General features: G+C 39.4%; 3 protein-coding genes across 3 annotated transcripts in view; all 3 read right to left on the reverse strand.

The window, feature by feature from the left end:
• Positions 1-16,596, reverse strand: part of LOC137180652 (deleted in malignant brain tumors 1 protein-like) — a 64,820-nt gene extending 48,224 nt beyond the window's left edge. The window contains exons 1-4 of the mRNA XM_067586012.1: positions 16,517-16,596; positions 16,265-16,353; positions 15,477-15,584; positions 14,495-15,277 (exon numbers count right to left, since the gene is read on the reverse strand). Of these exons, the coding sequence (XP_067442113.1) occupies positions 14,495-15,277; positions 15,477-15,584; positions 16,265-16,340 (967 nt within the window). The 5' untranslated portion in view covers positions 16,341-16,353; positions 16,517-16,596. The remainder of the gene's footprint in view (positions 1-14,494; positions 15,278-15,476; positions 15,585-16,264; positions 16,354-16,516) is intronic.
• Positions 9,949-11,413, reverse strand: LOC137180628 (deleted in malignant brain tumors 1 protein-like). Its single transcript, XM_067585990.1, has 2 exons — positions 11,077-11,413; positions 9,949-10,852 (listed from the first exon to the last, which is right to left on the reverse strand). Exons 1-2 carry the CDS (start codon positions 11,411-11,413, stop codon positions 10,533-10,535), a joined length of 657 nt encoding a protein of 218 aa, XP_067442091.1. The 3' UTR covers positions 9,949-10,532.
• On the reverse strand, positions 11,595-14,225 carry LOC137180629 (deleted in malignant brain tumors 1 protein-like). Its single transcript, XM_067585991.1, has 5 exons — positions 14,015-14,225; positions 13,476-13,790; positions 12,812-13,249; positions 12,273-12,587; positions 11,595-12,046 (listed from the first exon to the last, which is right to left on the reverse strand). Exons 1-5 carry the CDS (start codon positions 14,223-14,225, stop codon positions 11,595-11,597), a joined length of 1,731 nt encoding a protein of 576 aa, XP_067442092.1.
• Positions 16,597-21,086: the final 4,490 nt, after the last annotated feature.

Below are 21,086 nucleotides of genomic sequence, written 5' to 3' on the forward strand. Positions count from 1 at the left end.
GACTACAAGACTGCATGTGGTGGGCTTCATATGGGCTATGATATCAGATAAAATTGACAGTGATATATGAGGATTAAAATTACTAAAATGACAATTAATGTCCCTGCTGGTATGTAAAACATGGGTTGGGGGGGGGGGGGGGTTGTTGCCTTATTTCCATGACCTTATCACTAAAAAGTTTTTAAAATTTCTCACACGTTTCTTGTGATGCATCAATAAAATGACAAGGGGAGGGAGTTGAGCAATTATGTCAGCTTGAGAGGCTGTACTTTTAAAAGCAGCAGTGCTTGGTCAAGCGGTTAGAAAATTGTCCTTCAGATGGAGGACCTGGGTTCAAGATACTGTAAGATAATGAATATCCCTGCCAGATCCTGTTGACCTGACCTTTCTGCAGAAGAGTAAGGGAAAACATTTTCAATATGGGGACCAGTAACTCAGTCTTAATTACAGTAACAATGATTGGATGGACTAACATACAGGCAGCACATACAGTACATATTCAGTACCATCGTTTCGCCATTTATGTATGGGACACCATTTATGTCCCATACACCAGTGAAGGAGTCAACTTTTATTATTTATTATCTGGTCTGTCAGAAATAACATGATTGATCTCCCAAAACATTCCCCAGCTAAATCAAAAATCATTCTTTTTTGTCCTTCAAAGTCCACCCCAATTTTACAAAGCCATCTTGGCTCCCTGTCTACAAATGTGAACCCTGCAGCCAGAAACAAAAAAACCTCTGCAGTACCAAACTCCTGGAGAGGGGCTGGACTCTTCTTTTTCAGAATTGCCCAGGGTGAGACCCCCCAGCGAAGCACTACTGTATTGGAGTTCTCCCGGTGGAGTGAGAGGGTTGCCTCCTTGCGACTACATGTCACTGGGAGAAAGGCTCTGATTGTTGTTTATGGGAACATACCAAACAACAATTCAGAGTATCTGGCTTGCTTGATGTTTCTGGATGGGGTCCTGCCTGGTGACTCCATAGTTCTGCTTGGGGACTTCAACCCTCATGTGGACAACAATGAATAAACCTGGGCTGGGGATTTGGAGGAATGGCTGGCCTGATTTAAAACCAAAGTGGTGCTTTGTTATTGGACTTCTCTGTTAGTCATGCATCGGCTATAATGAATACAATGTTTGAGCATGAGGTGGTTCATAAGTGCAAAAGTCCAAAACACCTTAAGCCAAAGATTGATGATTGATTTTTTAGTTGTATCATGAGATCTGTTGCCATAAGTCTTGGACACTCAGGTGAAAGAGAAGCAGAGCTGTCAACTGATCAGCGCCTGTTGGTGAGTTGGATCAGGTGCCAGACAGACCTCGTAGACCAAACGTATAGTAAGGGTGAACTGGGAATATCTGACCCTGTCTGCAGGGTCTTTGGCTACCAACTCTCCTGCATCAGAGTTTTTGGAAAGTGCTGTATAAATACAGTATAATAAAGATTATTATTATTATTGTTATTATTATTAGGAGGTGCCCGGCCTGGTGTCACCCCACAGTGGCCAGAACCGCCATGCACTGCTCAACCCAAAGGCAGAACATCTGAACATCAGTGGGTCAAGTGACCAGCAGCTAATAAGAAGACAGAACGGTTCCAGTTTGATGTGGAGGTGGAGTGAATCCTTGAAACCACAGTCAGCAGTGGTGTAGATCAGTCATTGACAGCACTGATTCATCTCATCAAAACAGTTATTTATTAATCAAAAATTATATAATAACTTACATTTATTGCCTTCTGAAATAACTGGCACACAAACAAAGTCTTTAGTCAATATATTTTATGCTACTACAATCAGTCTCAGGTCAGTGTTGAAAGACAATAGAGACCTTTCGATCTTCAAAAGTTTGCACACTACAGTGTTAATGTATCTACGGAGTGGCCCATTTATAATCACCTTTTGTCAACAGCAGTGACTGAAATGCCAGAAAGTACAATGAGTTCATGAGCATGAAAGTTTATCCCTCTAGTCTTCATTTATAGTCTTACACATTTTAACTAACTGTCACTGGCATCCATTTCCAGAAATTGGAGGAGGACCATGAATTAAGATTATTTTGTTCAAGTTCAAGGAAGAAGTACGTACATGCAATTATAAACAGGTTTAAAAAAAACATAAACCATGTGATGATCCCCTTGATGTCATTGATATCATGTATTACTTTGCATTTTACACCATGTTATATTTCATTATATATTTAACAGTCTGGCTTTGAAAAGGTTTGTTTTTTATGAATCAAACAGGTTTCTTTGAAACTATAGAAGCAACTTGGTTTAAATACGTACTGCAGGGAACAAACATGGAAAACAACAGTGTACTAAACAGTTTTGAGTCATTGTGCCCCTTCCTGAGAATTATGTCATACTATTATATTTCAAAACTCACTTCCTCCTCATATTTCATCATCCAAGGTAAATGGTTTACTCAGTGCTTTGTTCCATTACAAGAGGAGTGTGCTATTACGATTTTTACAACAATTTATGCTGATAGCATAAATTGGTGCATAGTCAGTAATAGGCACACTGGTGCATAGTCTGTATGCACCAGTGTGCCTATTACTGAAAGTATTCTAAAAAAACACGTTTTCTGCAATTTTCTTGAAGCGTTTGGCACCACTCAAAAAGAAAATCTTACTTGTTATGCTTGTTTTCATGTGTATATGTAAATGTTTATTGTTTTTTTGTCGCTATCATTTCCCCCTCCCTGTCTCATTGCATGTGACAGCAGAAGCAAACACACACACACACACACACACACACACACACACACACACACACACACACACACACACGCCACTCAAAACAAGCATTTACCAGGATGTATTTCACCAATAATCCTGAATCATGGCTCCACTTAAATTAATTAAAATTAATTAATAAAAACTGTAATATACATAGGATTGGCTCCTACATTAAAAGGAATAAAATATTTATTCACTTAAATCAACTAAATCCAGATATCTGCCTACTTCAAGAAACCCATATGTAAAACTCTAAAATTAAGTCAATTAATTCACAAGAGAATCCCATTAACTCATATCGCATATCTTAAATACATCAATCAATAACACCAGTCTGACCATAGCAAATATCTACAAACCCAACACAGATGACCCCCTCCCGTCTTTCATAGATTCTTCACATCATTATGTAATTTCACAGACTCCAAAATTATCATTGGAGGTGATTTTAACACAGTTCTCAACCCAGCAATAGACTGAGCAGGAATAGCAAGCAGGAAATGGAAATCCACAGAGGCAATAAAACAGTATATGGAGGAGTTTGGACTTGACGACAGTTGTCAACTAAATAATCCAACGGCAAAAGAATTTTCATATTTCTCACCACTACATCATTGTTCTCTTGTGTCGACTTTTTCCTAACTAATGAATCGATCATACAGGACATAACTGATACTCAATCCTCTCAATTATAATAAGTGATCATGCTCCTATCTCATTACATCTACACAGTAAACAATTCCATAAACAACCCTCCAGATGGCGCTTCAGTATCTCTTTGCTTAAAGACCCAGACTTTGACACGTTTTTAAGCAATGAGTGGGCATCCTTCACTGATATAAATACCTCCAAATAACTCAGCAACCTGGGAAACTGCAAAAACAGTAATCTGGGGGAAAATAATCTAATAATCATTTTACAAAAGAAAACAGAAACAGCACATAAAAATAATTTAGAACTAAAAATCAAAGAATTAGAAAATATTCATGCCAAAACTCCCACAGCAGAAAACCTCAACAGGTTTAGGAAATATAAATTAGGTATGCATAACAATAAAAAACAGTTTTTAATACAACAACTTAAACATGAGCATTTTAAATATAATAATAAATCTGGAAACAGACTGCCCTACACCTTCCCTTATACACACAGTCCATATCAAACTAACATTTGAATCTTTCTTTTCTGCTGTGTTTTGTCTTATTGCGCAAATCCTGTCATATCATCTATTGTATTACGTTTTGTTTTGTCTTTTATCACCTGTTGTGTCTCATCTCACTAAATAAAAAAAGAAAAAAAAGAAAAAGAAAAACGAAAACCTTACTCAAATACAACTTTCAGCCACACAGGCTGTAACATTGTTAAGAAAGCACATATTTGTATACTTCTCAGGAAGTTTTTGAATACATTTGTACATCACTTAAAATGTATCAGATAATCAAAGCCAAAGCTCTGCTCTGATCTGCTTGAGTAGTGCAGTTTGGTGAGTAGTGCAGTGTTGTCCATGAATCAGTACCAGGTGTCAGGTGTAAAGCTGGGTAGAAACTGTTGTCAAAGCAACCTTTTAAAAAATATTCCCTGTACAAATTAGATACAATAAAAGAGATCGGTGACCCAACGATTGTTCCCTTAGTTTATTTGTAGCAATTCTCTGTTGTTGAAATGTATTATTAATGTTTCACCAAGAGCTATGAAGACTCCTAAATTAAATCAGAATGCTATAAAAAATATAATTTTGTCCTGTTAAACAAACATACAGATGTATTTTCTGTGCTTTTAACTGACATCAACTTTGACAACCTTGCTTGAGGAGAGAGTGCGCTGTGTGAACATTAAGATATAAAGAGTGACACTTTTCAATGTTGGACTAAGGCTGCACATCAATGTACCATATGTTTAGATAATGTATTTATATTTTTAAAAATGTTAAATGTGCATTAGAGATGAATACATTTTCTCAAGCTTGATGTACAAAACTGATAGGAGCCCTGAAGAAATTATAAGTGAACTGTGAACTAAGATTATTCTGTCCAAGGAAGGACGTGCAATTATAAACAGATTTCAAAAATGTTCAACCATGTGATGATCTCCTTGATGTCATTGATATATATTACTGTGCATTTTACACCATTTTATGTTACATTATGTATTTAACAGTCTGTCTTTGAAAAAGTTTGTCTTGATGAATCAAACAGGTTTCTTTGAAACTACAGGAACAACTTGGTTTAAATACATATTTCAGGGAAGAAAGAGCTTTCTTGTTCTCCCAGTGTGCAGTATATACACATGTACATTATTTTGTTTTTCATTTCTTATCATTACTTACTGGAGTCATTGTGCCCCTTCCTGTAAATTCTGTCATATTATCATATTTCAAACTCACTTCCTACTAACGTTTTATCAGGGAACAAACATGAAAAACAACAGTGTACTAGACAGTTTTGAGTCATTGTGCCCCTTTCACTGAATTATGTCATACTATTATATTTCAAAACTCACTTCCTCCTCATATTTTATCATCCAAGGTAAATGGTTGACTCAGTGCTTTGTTCCGTTACAAGAGGAGTGTGCTAATACATTTTTTTCAACACTTTATGCTGATAAGAGTCTGTATGCACCACTGTGCCTATTGCTGAAAGTATGCTACGAAGCATTTGTAGCACTTTTCTTGTGTTTGGCATCATTCAAAAAGAAAACCTTACTTAAATATAACTGTCAGCCACACAGGCTATAACATTGTTAAGAAAGCACGTTTAAGTACATCTCAGGAAGTATTTGAGTACATTTGCGCCTCACTTATAATGTCAGATAATGAAAGCCAAAAGTAAAGAACATAATACATAAGAAAACATGGTGATAGAGTGACATTTTTTATGTTTGTCATGAATAGATATGTTTTATACATGATTTGCCTTAGAGATAGCATCATGTTTTAATTGCAAATTTGAACCGATTTGAGCTGAAAAAAAAAGAAGTCCTTATATAAAATCAAATCTCAAGATTCTCCTACCGGCTTCATGCGGTTGTCAACACATGATAATATGTAACACTTAAGATCATAATGCCTGTCTGTGTTCACTGTGTTCAAAGATGGTCTCTGGTGTCAGATGTGAACGTCCTCCTTGATCTTTCTGTGGCCGTCCACTGACTACTGATCGATGACTTTGTCCTCTTTCCAGTTGATTGGTCAACCGGTTTTGTTGTGGTGATCACATGCTGATGCTGTCCGTTTCTGACGTTCAGATCTTAAGGCCCCTGAAAACCTGGTTACAAATCAGATGTATTTCTTAATATGCATGACCTAATTAGTAAGAATTCAAGTTCAAGTGTTGATAATATAATGAGTATGTTTGTGTATTTGACAGTGTAGGTGGCAAGGTTTGCAAAACCCAAAAACCTCTAGGGGTGAGCGAGGTGTGCAGGACATAGGCTTATAACTGGTGAGATGTCAGGAGGTGCCCGGCCTGGTGTCATCCCACAGTGGCCAGAACCGCCATGCACTGCACGCTCAACCCAAAGGCAGAACATCTGAACATCAGTGGGTCAAGTGACCAGAAGCTAATAAGAAGACAGAATGGTTCCAGTTTGATGTGAAGGTGGAGTGAATTCTTGAAGCCACAGTCAGCAGTGATGTAGATCAGAAGTGCCACTTAATGGCAACCATCACTGTCAGCATTGCTGCTGAGAGGTTTCGCATTATGAAGCAGTGGGTGACAAGAAGCCTCGTGGGGCAAAATTGGCAGGAGACAAGAATACGCCACCTACAATAAGCCGAGAGCTGAAATCTCTAAGGAGGGAGCAGCAAGGAAGCAAGGGGGGAGAATAAGGCTGCCTTAAAAAATCTTTGTAACATCATGAAGAAGAAGACCATCGTCCTCCTCAGTGCACAGTGGCACAGAAGAAGGGGCAAAGTGTGAGGAAGTAAGCTGCAATCATGGCAAACCCCATCAAGTTCACCGAGAATCTGCTTGGGCAGAAGTGAAGTGGCCACTTTGCTTGCTCCAAAGAGGAGATTGACCAGTACTTAAACAACACCCATAAAAATAGAGAACTGAGAGAACTGGGAGATTTTTTGGGCTTTGATGTCACCACCAGAACCCATTAATTTCAACACCAATTAGACAACCTTGAAAAAGATACAAATGGTCATCAGAGCTACTAGAAAAACTTCACAAGGTCTCCAAGAGGTGCCCCAGGTCTTGCGGTGATTATGGAGGATCCTCAAGGTGATTTGAAAGCGAAGAGAAGACGGTAGCTCAGCAGTGGAGGTTTGCAGAGAATCTCTGAAAATGAGGAGAATACAAGCAACATTGAGCACTTCAGAGCCATCTCACTTGAATTGAAGGCAAGATCTTCTTCAGTATCATTGCTCAATGCCTGATGACACCCTTACACACCTGCAATGTAGAGGTTTCTCCTCTAATTCTTCAAAATCAAAGGACTGCATAGGAAAGGAGCCTTCAGGAACATCAAAAATGCCACAGAAAGGCATCAAGATGGCAGATGTCTGTGAATCAAGACCTATGAACCACACATGCTAATTGAACACAAAGTGATCAATCCTGGTTTGATTGCCTGGGCGATTGTGTCTGATATTGAAAAACCTGTTGAAAAGACCCCCGGCTTACATCACTGACTATGTGTCCATATACATCACAAGATGTATAAAAAAAACAACTGCAGTGCAAAACTTCACACTACAAAAAAATGTTAAGTAACGTTATCTTCTTCATGCCGCAATGACTCTACACACTTTTGTAGCAGTTCACCTCCTGCTTCATCTCCAACCAGCTAATGTTAATTTAGGATTTCACTTCTAAATTGTGATGACCATAGTAGCTAGCACTATGCTAGCTGTCTGGGTTTAACCCTGAATAACATATACATAACAACAGAGAGTATGATGATATGTTGGAGCAGGTTTTATAGACATGCACTTAGGTTTACAGAAAAAAGAAACCAGCTGTCATTGTTCTGTCACAGTCTGGCTCTATGTCCCACCACCAGTCCACGAGATACCTTAGGAAGGACAGATAAGAGAGGTTGCAAATTGTATTTAAGGACCACTTGATATACTGTTGCATGTTTCATTGACCCTCGTAGAAACTAAGTGCAAAAGTGAACTGTAACTCAGGGCAACAGTTGTCCTTCAGTCCAGTTTAAGTTATTACATGCAGCCTTAATATGCAGGCCACTGCGCTTGACAGATTTATTGGTTCATGTTTATGTCAACAGGAATGTATGTTTCTAATCGTTATGGTAAAGGTTCCTTGGTTGGCAATGTAATACTTTATTTGCTGTGTTTTCTCAGTGTGACTTGCGCACCTATTTAAGTTATATTTATGTAATTCTGAAACAGTTTGATGAATGACAGTTTATATATGAAGACGATTGTGCATGATCATCTTATAAACTTTTATTTAACTTATGGATGAAGTTCTGTTTTTGATTTGTCCTCAGCTCAGAGAAGCTTTTGCCTTTTGTGTTTTCTCTTGTTTTACTCAGCCTGCTTTTCCTTCCACACCTGCCCTGCATTCAGCCTCGTTAGCCCTGCCCTTTCCCAGTGTTTTCCCCAGCCAGTCAGCTTCTTTCCTGTTCTCCTGTTTCATCTCCTCATTCACTTACCTGATTGTGTGCCTTACTTTACTCCCATTTTTTTAGATACTGGGAGTCAGCTAGCAGGTGGAGTTGGGAGGTTTGCCTCGTACCTGCCCATCTGGGTTGGGCTTCTCAGAAGGCATAAAAGGACTGCCCTTCTGGGAGTCTCGCTCTCTCTCTCTCAGCCGAGCCTACTGCAGGGGCCTCAGCCTTTTTCTTTTGTTTGGTTTGTTGCACCATCCAACACCCTTTACACCACATTTTCATTCATCCATACATTACAAACACTACTGATGTTTCTCCGACTTACACACCCCACCAGTTAGTTGGTATATTATTTCTTTGAGTTAAATAAATTACTTTTGACTGATATGTCTGTGTGTGGCCTCCCTTCTTGTTGCCAGCCTTGAGCCAGGTGGTAAGGCAGTCCAGCAAACATGGGAAGAACATGCAACGCCACACACAAAGGACCAGGGACAGCTGGAGTTGAAATCCATGACCTTCTTGCTGTGAGGCAACAGTGCTAACCACTGAGCCACCGTGCAATCAAGTATACTTGATGGTGCTAAAATGGAACTGTTTTAAGTATACTTAATATGCTGCAAATATACTTATTTTATGTCCGCTCATTCTGTTCTTTAATTTTACAGTACAACTGAAATACATTACATTATAATGTAATGTAAATTGTACTTTGACTGTACATAAAATGTAACATTTTATAGATTACAGATACATCTGCATTACACTACTAATGTATTTTAACATACTGCTTGAGCATTTCCAGTATGCTTAAAGTATATTTGAAGTATACTGACAGGAGTCTTTAAAGAGTGCTACCAATGTGCTTAAATATACTCTACTGCGTCACACTTATAATGTACATGAAATGTGCTAAACTAAATTACAAGTACATTTACATTTATAAGTGAGATTTTAAACTGTACTAACATGTACTTAACATGTACTTATAAAAATAAAAATCATGATATCTCAAATGTGTTCTATCAGTCAGTCCTATAATCTCTAATAATAAAGGGCTATTCTGTTCTCTTTTTTTGTCAGTTTTGCCTTTATTGGATAGGGGATAAGGCAGTAGAGAGGGTATGACATGCAACAAAGGTCCCTGGCTGGAATCAAGCAAGGGATTAGGGGTGTGCCCGAATACAAATACATTATTCAGCAAAGCACAAATAGTGGGTTTTATACCAATATTAGTTTCATTCAAATATTTTAAAAATTATTTGTTTTTGGGAAGAAAAAAAAATCTGTTAAATACCAGTTTGCAGGTCGGTTACATCGTTATCTCAGTCTCTCTCCTCTGCTCCACTGTTACATCCATCAGGGGTAAGTCCCAAGGGACTCTCCATAACCTGTTGTTCCCCTTCTCCTTTCCACAAAGTTAGGTTGTAAAAAAATAGGCAATAAATGAAAAGTGCAAGGCAACAATCACCTTTGAAGTTCTACTACATGTTATATGGTGTGCTGTCTCTGTATTATTGGTGTATAGATAGGAAGAGGTCTGTGTGCAATGAGTCGATGAGTAAAGTTTTAGCTCAGCTTAATTTTTTTAAATTAAAAGCGTAATAAATACAAAAACAGGATTTTTAAGCTTCTTTTCCCTTTTATTAGAATAAAAATACAAATACAAATAATTGTTAATTTTTTTGTTTAATACGCTATATACTACAAGTACACTGTACCAATGCTGTTAAAATACATTGAATTGAGTCCAACACTTATGAATAATAGATTTCAATGAATACTGTGTCATCAGTTTTATTGTGTAAAATGCAGTTACAAATAAACATTCAAAGTTTACTAATGAAAGAACTATTGCATAACATAAACAGTAAAAAAGTATTTTTTCTTTCTTTGGAAATTAGAGTAAACAAAATAAACAATACTTGCACCATCCAAACAGCATCCAAATGCACACTATTTTCCCACAATGTGGTATTTTTGTATTGGTACAGCGGCAGTTTTTCAAATTTAAAGGTGGAAGGTGGCAGAGACATCCAGATGTAGGTCACATGATGCAGTCATCATACTTTTGAATATTTCATGATAGTATAAAATTAATATACTTTCAATCTAATTAAAATGAGTACACATTTATATAAATGTACTTGAAACATACTTTGCAATATTTCAGTGCATTTTAAATACACTTAAGTTAATTATTTTTTCAATTGGGTTCACAGACCACAGCAGCATCTTCACTGTGACTGCAGTAGTGGACCCCAAATCCTCGATGTCTGCAGTCTGTTATCCATGGTTCATTTCCTGAACAGCTAACATCATCCAACCAGATGGCTCCTCTGCCCTGTCCAAAAGCTGCACCATGTAGTGCTGAACGAGCCCTGCCACAGCCCAGCTGTCTGCACACCACGTTGGCGTCATTCAGGTCCCAGAAATCATCACAAACTGTCCCCCACTGTCCATTATGTAAGACCTCCACTCTGCCAGAGCAGCGGTTGTCAGAGTTGACCAGCCTCACTGAACCAGCTAAAAGAAAAGCATACAACATAATATTGTTGAAAGATGGACTTCATGAAAACAATGACATCTTTGAGAAACTAAAAATAGAATAAATAAAATAAAAGTGTTGTGTCAATCACATACTTCATATTTCTGTAACAGGTGGTGACTAAAATCCTAAATATAACACCATAGACAGGCTGTTACACAGAGAGATTTCATTAACTTTAGATGCTCAAATTTGTGTTTACCTTCACAGACAACACCAGCATGTTCACCATGACCGCAGTTGTGGACCCCAAATCCTTGATGTCTGCAGTCTGTTATCGATGGTTCATTTCCTGAACAGCTGACATCATCCAACCAGATGGGTCCACTGCCCTGTCCAAAAGTTGCACTTTGTAGAGCTGAAAGAGCCTCGCCACAGCCCAGCTGTCTGCACACCACATTGGCGTCATTCAGGTCCCAGGCATCGTCACACACTGTCCCCCACTGTCCTTCATGGTAGACCTCCACTCTGCCAGAGCAGTGGTTGTCAGAGTTTACCAGCCTCACTGGTGAACCAGCTAACAGAAAAGCATACAACATACTATTGTTGAAAGATGGACTTCATGAAAAAAATGATATCTGTAAGAAACTAAAAGTAGAATAAATAAAATAAAAGTGTAAATCACATACTTCATATTTCTGTAACAGGTGGTGACTAAAATCCTAAATATAATACCACAGACAGGCTGTTACACAGTGAGATTTTGTTGGTTTTAGCTCCTCATTTGTGTTTACCTTCACAGACCACACCAGCATCCTCATGGTGTCTACAGTTGTGAGATCCAATACCTTGGTGTCCGCACTCACTGAGCTCTGATTCGCTGCCTGTGCACATGACATCATCCAACCAAATAGGCCCTTCGCCCTGTCCAAAGCATGCATTTTGTGGTGCTGACAGGACCCTGCCACAGCCCAACTGTCTGCACACCACTTGAGCATCAGTCAGGTCCCAGGCATCGTCACACACTGTGCCCCACTGTCCTCGGTGGAAGATCTCTACTCTACCAGAGCAGGAGCTGTTTCCATCAGCCAGGCGGACCTGCCCCTCAACTGCTGTGCTGTTACCTGCTGTTGTTACGTCCGTGATGTCAGATGTCACCTGAGCAATGGTGGACTCTTGTGGTCTTGGATCAGGTGTGGTTGGTAAATCTGTGCTGTTGAGTTCTGGTTGAACTAAAAGAAAAGTCTCTGTGAACTCACAAGACAACTACAGCCTGCACTGTTATCAGCATTAATAAGCAAAAGCCCCCTGTCATTATCATAGGTCAACATGATTGGTTTATCACCGGGCACCAAGTGTTGACTTATTTTGCTACAAAGCAAAATATATTTTGTGTGGTAAAAAGTGAAACTTATTGATGAGGAAATTTCCTGTTTAATGTGAACAATAAACATTTACCTTCACAAACAATACTGGCATCTTCAATGTGACGGCAGTTGTGGACCCCAAATCCTTGATGTCTGCAGTCTGTTATCGATGGTTCATTTCCTGAACAGCTGACATCATCCAACCAGATGGGTCCACTGCCCTGTCCAAAAGCTGCACTTTGTAGAGCTGAAAGAGCCTCGCCACAGCCCAGCTGTCTGCACACCACATTGGCGTCGTTCAGGTCCCAGGCATCGTCACACACTGTCCCCCACTGTCCTTCATGGTAGACCTCCACTCTGCCAGAGCAGCGGTTGTCAGAGTTGACCAGCCTCACTGGTGAACCAGCTAACAGAAAAGCATACAACATAATAGTGTTGAAAGATGGACTTCATGAAAACAATGATATCTGTGAGAAACCAAAAATACAATAAATAAAATAAAAGTAAAGTGTAAATCACATATATCATATTTCTGTAACAGATGGTGACTAAAATCCTAAATATAATACCATAGACAGGATGTTACACAGAGAGATTTCATTGACTTTAGCTGCTCAAATTCGTGTTTACCTTCACAGACCACACCAGCATCCTCATGGTGTCTACAGTTGTGAGATCCAATCCCTTGGTGTCCGCACTCACTGAGCTCTGATTCGCTGCCTGTGCACATGACATCATCCAACCAAATAGGCCCTCTGCCCTGTCCAAAGCGTGCACTTTGTGGTGCTGACAGGACCCTGCCACAGCCCAACTGTCTGCACACCACCTGAGCATCAGTCAGGTCCCAGGCATCGTCACACACTGTGCCCCACTGTCCTCGGTGGAAGATCTCTACTCTACCAGAGCAGGAGCTGTTTCCATCAGCCAGGCGGACCTGCCCCTCAACTGCTGTGCTGTTACCTGCTGTTGTTACGTCCGTGATGTCAGATGTCACCTGAGCAATGGTGGACTCTTGTGGTCTTGGATCAGGTGTGGTTGGTAAATCTGTGCTGTTGAGTTCTGGTTGAACTAAAAGAAAAGTCTCTGTGAACTCACAAGACAACTACAGCCTGCACTGTTATCAGCATTAATAAGCAAAAGCCCCCTGTCATTATCATAGGTCAACATGATTGGTTTATCACTGGGCACCAAGTGTTGACTTATTTTGCTACAAAGCAAAATATATTTTGTGTGGTAAAAAGTGAAACTTATTGATGAGGAAATTTCCTGTTTAATGTGAACAATAAACATTTACCTTCACAAACAACACTGGCATCTTCAATGTGACGGCAGTTGTGGACCCCAAATCCTTGATGTCTGCAGTCTGTTATCGATGGTTCATTTCCTGAACAGCTGACATCATCCAACCAGATGGGTCCACTGCCCTGTCCAAAAGCTGCACTTTGTAGAGCTGAAAGAGCCTCGCCACAGCCCAGCTGTCTGCACACCACATTGGCATCGTTCAGGTCCCAGGCATCATCACACACTGTCCCCCACTGTCCTTCATGGTAGACCTCCACTCTGCCAGAGCAGCGGTTGTCAGAGTTGACCAGCCTCACTGGTGAACCAGCTAACAGAAAAGCATACAACATAATAGTGTTGAAAGATGGACTTCATGAAAACAATGATATCTGTGAGAAACCAAAAATAGAATAAATAAAATAAAAGTAAAGTGTAAATCACATATATCATATTTCTGTAACAGATGGTGACTAAAATCCTAAATATAATACCATAGACAGGATGTTACACAGAGAGATTTCATTGACTTTAGCTGCTCAAATTCGTGTTTACCTTCACAGACCACACCAGCATCCTCATGGTGTCTACAATTGTGAGATCCAATCCCTTGGTGTCCGCACTCACTGAGCTCTGATTCGCTGCCTGTGCACATGACATCATCCAACCAAATAGGCCCTCTGCCCTGTCCAAAGCATGCTCTTTGTGGTGCTGACAGGACCCTGCCACAGCCCAACTGTCTGCACACCACCTGAGCATCAGTCATGTCCCAGGCATCGTCACACACTGTGCCCCACTGTCCTCGGTGGAAGATCTCTACTCTGCCAGAGCAGGAGCTGTTTCCATCAGCCAGGCGGACCTGCCCCTCAACTGCAGTTTCTGTTCTGTCAGCCTCTGTTGACAATGAAAAAAAAAAAGTTCATAAATGGTTAATTTAAGAACAAGTGGTGTCTTCATAAGACATTAAATCCATGGTTTAGGTGAGCAAATTTAATTTTTTGTATCACTGTAAAGATGTTTCAAATAGAACAATACCTGTGCAGTATGCAAGATGGCATACAGATGGCTTCACAAGTTTGTAGACATAATAGTTTTCATAACAGAGCTTGACCTGTATGACGTGTGAGCGAAAAGTGCAGCAGCTGCCTCTCCAGGCACCACACACACTGCGATTCACAATTTCCCTTGACTGTGTGGGATGAGGTTCTGTTATCCACAGAGGAGCATGGGTTCCACATCTTTGCTCAGCTACACACCTCTCTGGAATATGAGCATTGGTTTGCCCCAGGAACAGGCGATACCAGCCTTGCCAGTTAACATTTCGGTCACAGTGTAGGATCTGATTCATTGTATTATTAGTTGAACGCCACTCATCATCCAGTACAGTGTAGTGGTCACAGGGGTCGGCACAACCATGCCCATTATTTCCGATGCAGTCCATGCCTATAGGACAAACATTATCTCCACAGTTGAACTGGATAGACTGGGAAGAGGGGCCTGATCTGGTGCTGGAGGAAGGCTCCATGCATTCAAAGGAGCCTGGTGTGTTTTGGCAAACCTGAGGTGGAGCACAGGGCGAGTCTGGGAGGGAGCACTCGTCAGTGTCCACACAGCCGCTGTCTGGCGACCAGTGATAACCTTGGCTACAGCAAGAAGAGTCACTGCAGAGTTTTGTGCTGTAACAGGTGAGACCATCGCCTACATAACCATCTTTACAGACACAAGAGAGCGCCTGACTGGCAAAGGTGTCGCCTCTTTCTTGTGACTCCTGGCAGGTGGCTTCATCATGACACAAATCACAACTGGAGACAAGTGTCCCTGTGAAAAGCAGACAGATAGTGTGATGCAGGCTGTTACTTATTCTCTGAATGAAACAGTGAAAATAAAGCTATTACATTCAAGCGACATAAATATAATAAATTCTGGATAGTTTTTAATTAGGCAGTCTATGAGTAAACCATCAGCCACTCAACCATTTGCACAAATGACCTTTTATTCTCAACTGCTGTGCTGTTACCTGCTGTTGTTGTGGCCGTGATGTCAGATGTCACCTGAGCGATGGTGGAGTTTTGTGGTCTTGGATCAGGTGTGGTTGAAGCAACTGCAGCCTCTGTTCTGTTAACCTCTGTTAACAGTGAAAAACATTTTGTTCATAAATGTTTAATATAAGAACAAGTGGGCAGTGGTGTCTTCATTAGTCTAAATCATTTAAATGAATGGATCAGGTAAGCAAATAAAAATTTTTCTATCAGTGTAAAGATGTCGATGAAAGATGAAGTTTTCAAAATAATATATAGAAAAAATCAATATTAACAGTATATGTGAAAATATGTTTAAGTCATCTAGAATTTTCTATTTGATGTAATAGGACTGTCATAAAAAAGGCATCTCACATGTTGGTATCTATGTCAGTGTAAGAATATGTGACATTGATAGTGTCAAATGTTATCTAAATTTGAAGAGGAAATATGAGAGAATTACTGAGAAAATTTAAAATTAACAGGTTTATTATTATTATTATTATTATTATTATTATTATTATCATTATTATTTATGAGGGTAGAATTTGTGTAATCCATTCCGATATATATGATGCTGGCAGTTATGATTTATGTGTGGGGAGGCAAACTCAATGCATCAATTGATTAAAGTCTTTCAATAGAAGTTCATTCATGTGTGACACAAAAGGGGGATAAATGTACCAAATCTATTTAAGTTTCCAAAAATCAAAAGGGAAAAAGCAATTGCACAGTGAATATGTGTCATAATGTGTAACCCAAGATGATGAGATGTCAGATGGTTTACCTGAAGTGCTTCCTGTAATAATCTGCAAAATTAGGATCAACAATAAACCCCCAGGCACCCCCATTCTGGACAACATCCAGGACACAAACCTGTTAAAAAAGACCACAAAGATGTCTTAATAAACCCCAGAAAACTGCACAATATGCCGACTTAGTGAAATGGCAAATTCAACACAAATGGACAATCTTAAATCTGTATTTCCAAACTGCTGCTGTGCATAAAATTCATTACTTTGCCAGTGTTTGAACATACCTTGGACAGACTGTGTGGGAATCCAGGAAAAAGTTGAAAGAGTAAATCTCTCAGTGAGTGAGACTGTGAGAATTTATAGGCCTGTGTTAGTGCTCAAAGAACCATACTGACCATTAATTGGTTAAGCACTTCAATGGATCATTGACAGCACTGATTCATATCTCATCAACAGATATACAGTTACTTACAGAACAGTTATTTATTAATCAAAAATTAATAAGTAACTGTTACCAGGCTTAATTCTGAAAATGGTTCTAATTTGGAGGTTTGAAACTTAGACTTGAATCAAACAGCACTCCAAGATTTCTGGCGGTGGGCTTCATGTAGGTGGATAGGGGACCAAGACTGATGGGGTTATTTGGATTAAGGGGACTGAACAGTATGACTTCTGTTTCTGAATTGTTGAGTTGAAGGAAATTTTGTGCCATTCAACAGTTGACTTTGCTGAGACAATCTACAGCAGCAGCTAGGCTTCTTGGGTCACCGGGTCTCAGGGGAAGGTATATCTGTGTGTCGTCTGCATAGCAATGAAAAGAAACTTTGTGTTGTTGAATGATTTGGCCAAGTGGAAGCATATAGATAGAAAATAAAATTGGACCTAAAATCGAACTTTGCGATACACCACTGGTAATGTGGGGAGTGGAAGAAGTGAAATTACCAATGGTGACTGAGAAGGTTCTTTCTAAAAGGTATGAATAAAACCAATCAAGTGCAGTGTCCTTGATGCCCACCCAGGTTTTAAGATGGTCAATTAAAATAGTGTGGTCTACTGTGTCAAAAGCTGTACTTAAATCTAAAAGAATTAAAATTGCTCTCTTCCCCCTGTCAGCTGCTAAAAGGAGGTCATTAGTTACCTTGAGGAGGGCAGTTTCTGTGCTATGTAAAGCTCTAAAACCAGACTGAAATTTCTCAAAGATATTGTTTTGACACATAAATGCTAAAAGTTGGGTTGAAACAACCTTTTCTAAAACTTTGCTTAAAAAGGGAAGTTTAGAAATTGGTCTTAAATTATTTAAAAACAGAGGGATTGAGGTTAGATTTCTTCAAAAGAGGTTGCACAACAGCATGTTTAAAAATAGAAGGAAAAAATCAATTTTTGGGGGAACTGTTGATAATCGATAAAATACTGGTGCCAACTGTGTCAATAACTTCTTTGAGAAATTTTGTGGGGATAGACTACAAGACTGCACGTGGTGGGCTTCATATGGGCTATGATATCAGATAAAATTGACAGTGATATATAAGGATTAAAATTACTAAAATGACAATTAATGTCCCTGCTGGTATGTAAAACATCGGCTGGGGGGGGGGGGGGGTTTGCCTTATTTCCATGACCTTATCACTAAAAAAATGTAAAAATTTCTCACACGTTTCTTGTGATGCATCAATAAAATGACAAGGGGAGGGAGTTGAGCAATTATGTCAGCTTGAGAGGCTGTGCTTTTAAAAGCAGCAGTGCTTGGTCAAGCGGTTAGAAAATTGTCCTTCAGATGGAGGACCTGGGTTCAAGATACTGTAAGATAATGAATATCCCTGCCAGTCCTGTTGACCTGACCTTTCTGCAGAAGAGTAAGGGAAAACATTTTCAATATGGGGACCAGTAACTTAGTCTTAATTACAATAACAATGATTGGATGGACTAACATACAGGCAGCACATACAGTACATATTCAGTACCATCGTTTCGCCATTTATGTATGGGACACCATTTATGTCCCATACACCAGTGAAGGAGTCAACTTTTATTATTTATTATCTGGTATGTCAGAAATAACACGATTGATGTCCCAAAACATTCCCCAGCTAAATCAAAAATCATTATTTTTTGTCCTTCAAAGTCCACCCCAATTTTACAAAGACATCTTGGCTCCCTGTCTACAAATGTCAACCCTGCAGCCAGAAACAAAAAAACCTCTCCAGTACCAAATTCCTGGAGAGGGGCTGGACTCTTCTTTTTCAGAATTGCCCAGGGTGAGACCCCCCAGCTAAGCGCTACTGTATTGGAGTTCTCCCAGTGGAGTGAGAGGGTTGCCACCTTGCGACTACATGTCACTGGGAGAAAGGCTCTGATTGTTGTTTATGGGAACATACCAAACAACAATTCAGAGTATCCGGCTTGCTTGATGTTTCTGGATGGGGTCCTGCCTGGTGACTCCATAGTTCTGCTTGGGGACTTCAACCCTCATGCGGACAACAATGAATAAACCTGGGCTGGGGATTTGGAGGAACGGCTGGCCTGATTTAAAACCAAAGTGGTGCTTTGTTATTGGACTTCTCTGTTAGTCATGCATCGGCTATAATGAATACAATGTTTGAGCATGAGGTGGTTCATAAGTGCAAAAGTCCAAAACACCTTAAGCCAAAGATTGATGATTGATTTTTTAGTTGTATCATGAGATCTGTTGCCATAAGTCTTGTACACTCAGGTGAAAGAGAAGCAGAGCTGTCAACTGATCAGCGCCTGCTGGTGAGTTGGATCAGGTGCCAGACAGACCTCGTAGACCAAACGTATAGTGAGGGTGAACTGGGAATATCTGCCCCTGTCTGCAGGGTCTTTGGCTACCAACTCTCCTGCATCAGAGTTTTTGGAAAGTGCTGTATAAATACAGTATAATAAAGATTATTATTATTATTGTTATTATTATTAGGAGGTGCCCGGCCTGGTGTCACCCCACAGTGGCCAGAACCGCCATGCACTGCACGCTCAACCCAAAGGCAGAACATCTGAACATCAGTGGGTCAAGTGACCAGCAGCTAATAAGAAGACAGAATGGTTCCAGTTTGATGTGGAGGTGGAGTGAATCCTTGAAACCACAGTCAGCAGTGATGTAGATCAGTCATTGACAGCACTGATTCATCTCATCAAAACAGTTATTTATTAATCAAAAATTATATAATAACTTACATTCATTGCCTTTTGAAATAACTGGCACACAAACAAAGTCTTTAGTCAATATATTTTATGCTACTACAATCAGTCTCAGGTCAGTGTTGAAAGTCAATAGAGACCTTTCGATCTTCAAAAGTTTGCACATTACAGTGTTAATGTATCTACCGAGTGGCCCATTTATAATCACCTTTTGTCAACAGCAGTGACTGAAATGCCAGAAAGTACAATGAGTTTATGAGCATGAAAGTTTATCCCTCTAGTCTTCATTTACTGTCTTACACATTTTAACTAACTGTCACTGGCATCCATTTCCAGAAATTGGAGGAGGACCATGAATTAAGATTATTTTGTTCAAGTTCAAGGAAGAAGTACGTACATGCAATTATAAACAGGTTTAAAAAAAACATTAACCATGTGATGATCCCCTTGATGTCATTGATATCATGTTTTACTTTGCATTTTACACCATGTTATATTTCATTATATATTTAACAGTCTGGCTTTGAAAAGGTTTGTTTTTTATGAATCAAACAGGTTTCTTTGAAACTATAGAAGCAACCTGGTTTAAATACATACTGCAGGGAACAAACATGAAAAACAACAGTGTACTAGACAGTTTTGAGTCATTGTGCCCCTTTCAATGAATTATGTCATACTATTATATTTCAAAACTCACTTCCTCCTCATATTTTATCATCCAAGGTAAATGGTTGACTCAATGCTTTGTTCCGTTACAAGAGGAGTGTGCTAATACATTTTTTTCAACACTTTATGCTGATAAGAGTCTGTATGCACCACTGTGCCTATTGCTGAAAGTATGCTATGAAGCATTTGCAGCACTTTTCTTGTGTTTGGCATCATTCAAAAAGAAAACCTCACTCAAATACAACTTTCAGCCACACAGGCCATAACATTATTAAGAAAGGATGTTTATGTACATCTCAGGAAGCATTTGAGTACATTTGCACATCACTTATCACATGTCAGATAATCTCAGCCTAACTTATTATGCTTGTTTTCATGTGTATATGTAAATGTTTATTGTTGTTTTTGTTGCTGTCATTTCCCCCTCTCCGTCTCATTGCATGTGACAGCAGAAGCAAATACACGCACACACACACACACACACACACACACACGCCACTCAAAACAAGCATTTACCAGGATGTATTTCACCAATAATCCTGAATCATGGCTCCCCTTAAATTAATTAAAATTAATTAATAAAAACTGGAATATACGTAGGATTGGGTCCTAAATTAAAAGGAATAAAATATTTATTCACTTAAATCAACTAAATGCAGATATCTGCCTACTTCAAGAAATATGTCAAACTCTAATGACCACACATTAAAATCAATTAAGTCAAGTTTTCTCTGCCCCCTGCAACTCAAGACAAAGAGATGTATCCATACTGATTCAGAAGAGAATCCCATTAACTCATATCACCATATCTTAAATACATCAATCAATAACACCAGTCTGACCATAGCAAATATCTACAGACCCAACACAGATGACCCCCTCCCGTCTTTCATAGATTCTTCACATCATTATGTTATTTCACAGACTCCAAAATTATCATTGGAGGTGATTTTAACACAGTTCTCAACCCAGCAATAGACTGAGCAGGAATAGCAAGCAGGAAATGGAAATCCACAGAGGCAATAAAACAGTATA

The sequence above is a fragment of the Thunnus thynnus genome, chromosome 3, assembly GCF_963924715.1.
Source record: "Thunnus thynnus chromosome 3, fThuThy2.1, whole genome shotgun sequence".
NCBI lineage: Eukaryota > Metazoa > Chordata > Actinopteri > Scombriformes > Scombridae > Thunnus > Thunnus thynnus.

Excerpts from the sequence above, each read along its gene's own strand:
- LOC137180628 (XM_067585990.1), bottom strand. The coding sequence starts at position 11,413 with ATGTTGTATGCTTTTCTGTTAGCTGGTTCACCAGTGAGGCTGGTAAAC. Across the intron at positions 10,853-11,076 it reads TGCTGGTGTTGTCTGTGAAG|CTGGTTCAGTGAGGCTGGTC; the intron begins GTAAACACAAAT and ends CTTTTCTTTTAG.
- LOC137180629 (XM_067585991.1), bottom strand. The coding sequence starts at position 14,225 with ATGACTGATGCTCAGGTGGTGTGCAGACAGTTGGGCTGTGGCAGGGTC. Across the intron at positions 12,588-12,811 it reads TGCTGGTGTGGTCTGTGAAG|CTGGTTCACCAGTGAGGCTG; the intron begins GTAAACACGAAT and ends CTTTTCTGTTAG. Across the intron at positions 12,047-12,272 it reads TGCCAGTATTGTTTGTGAAG|TTCAACCAGAACTCAACAGC; the intron begins GTAAATGTTTAT and ends CTTTTCTTTTAG.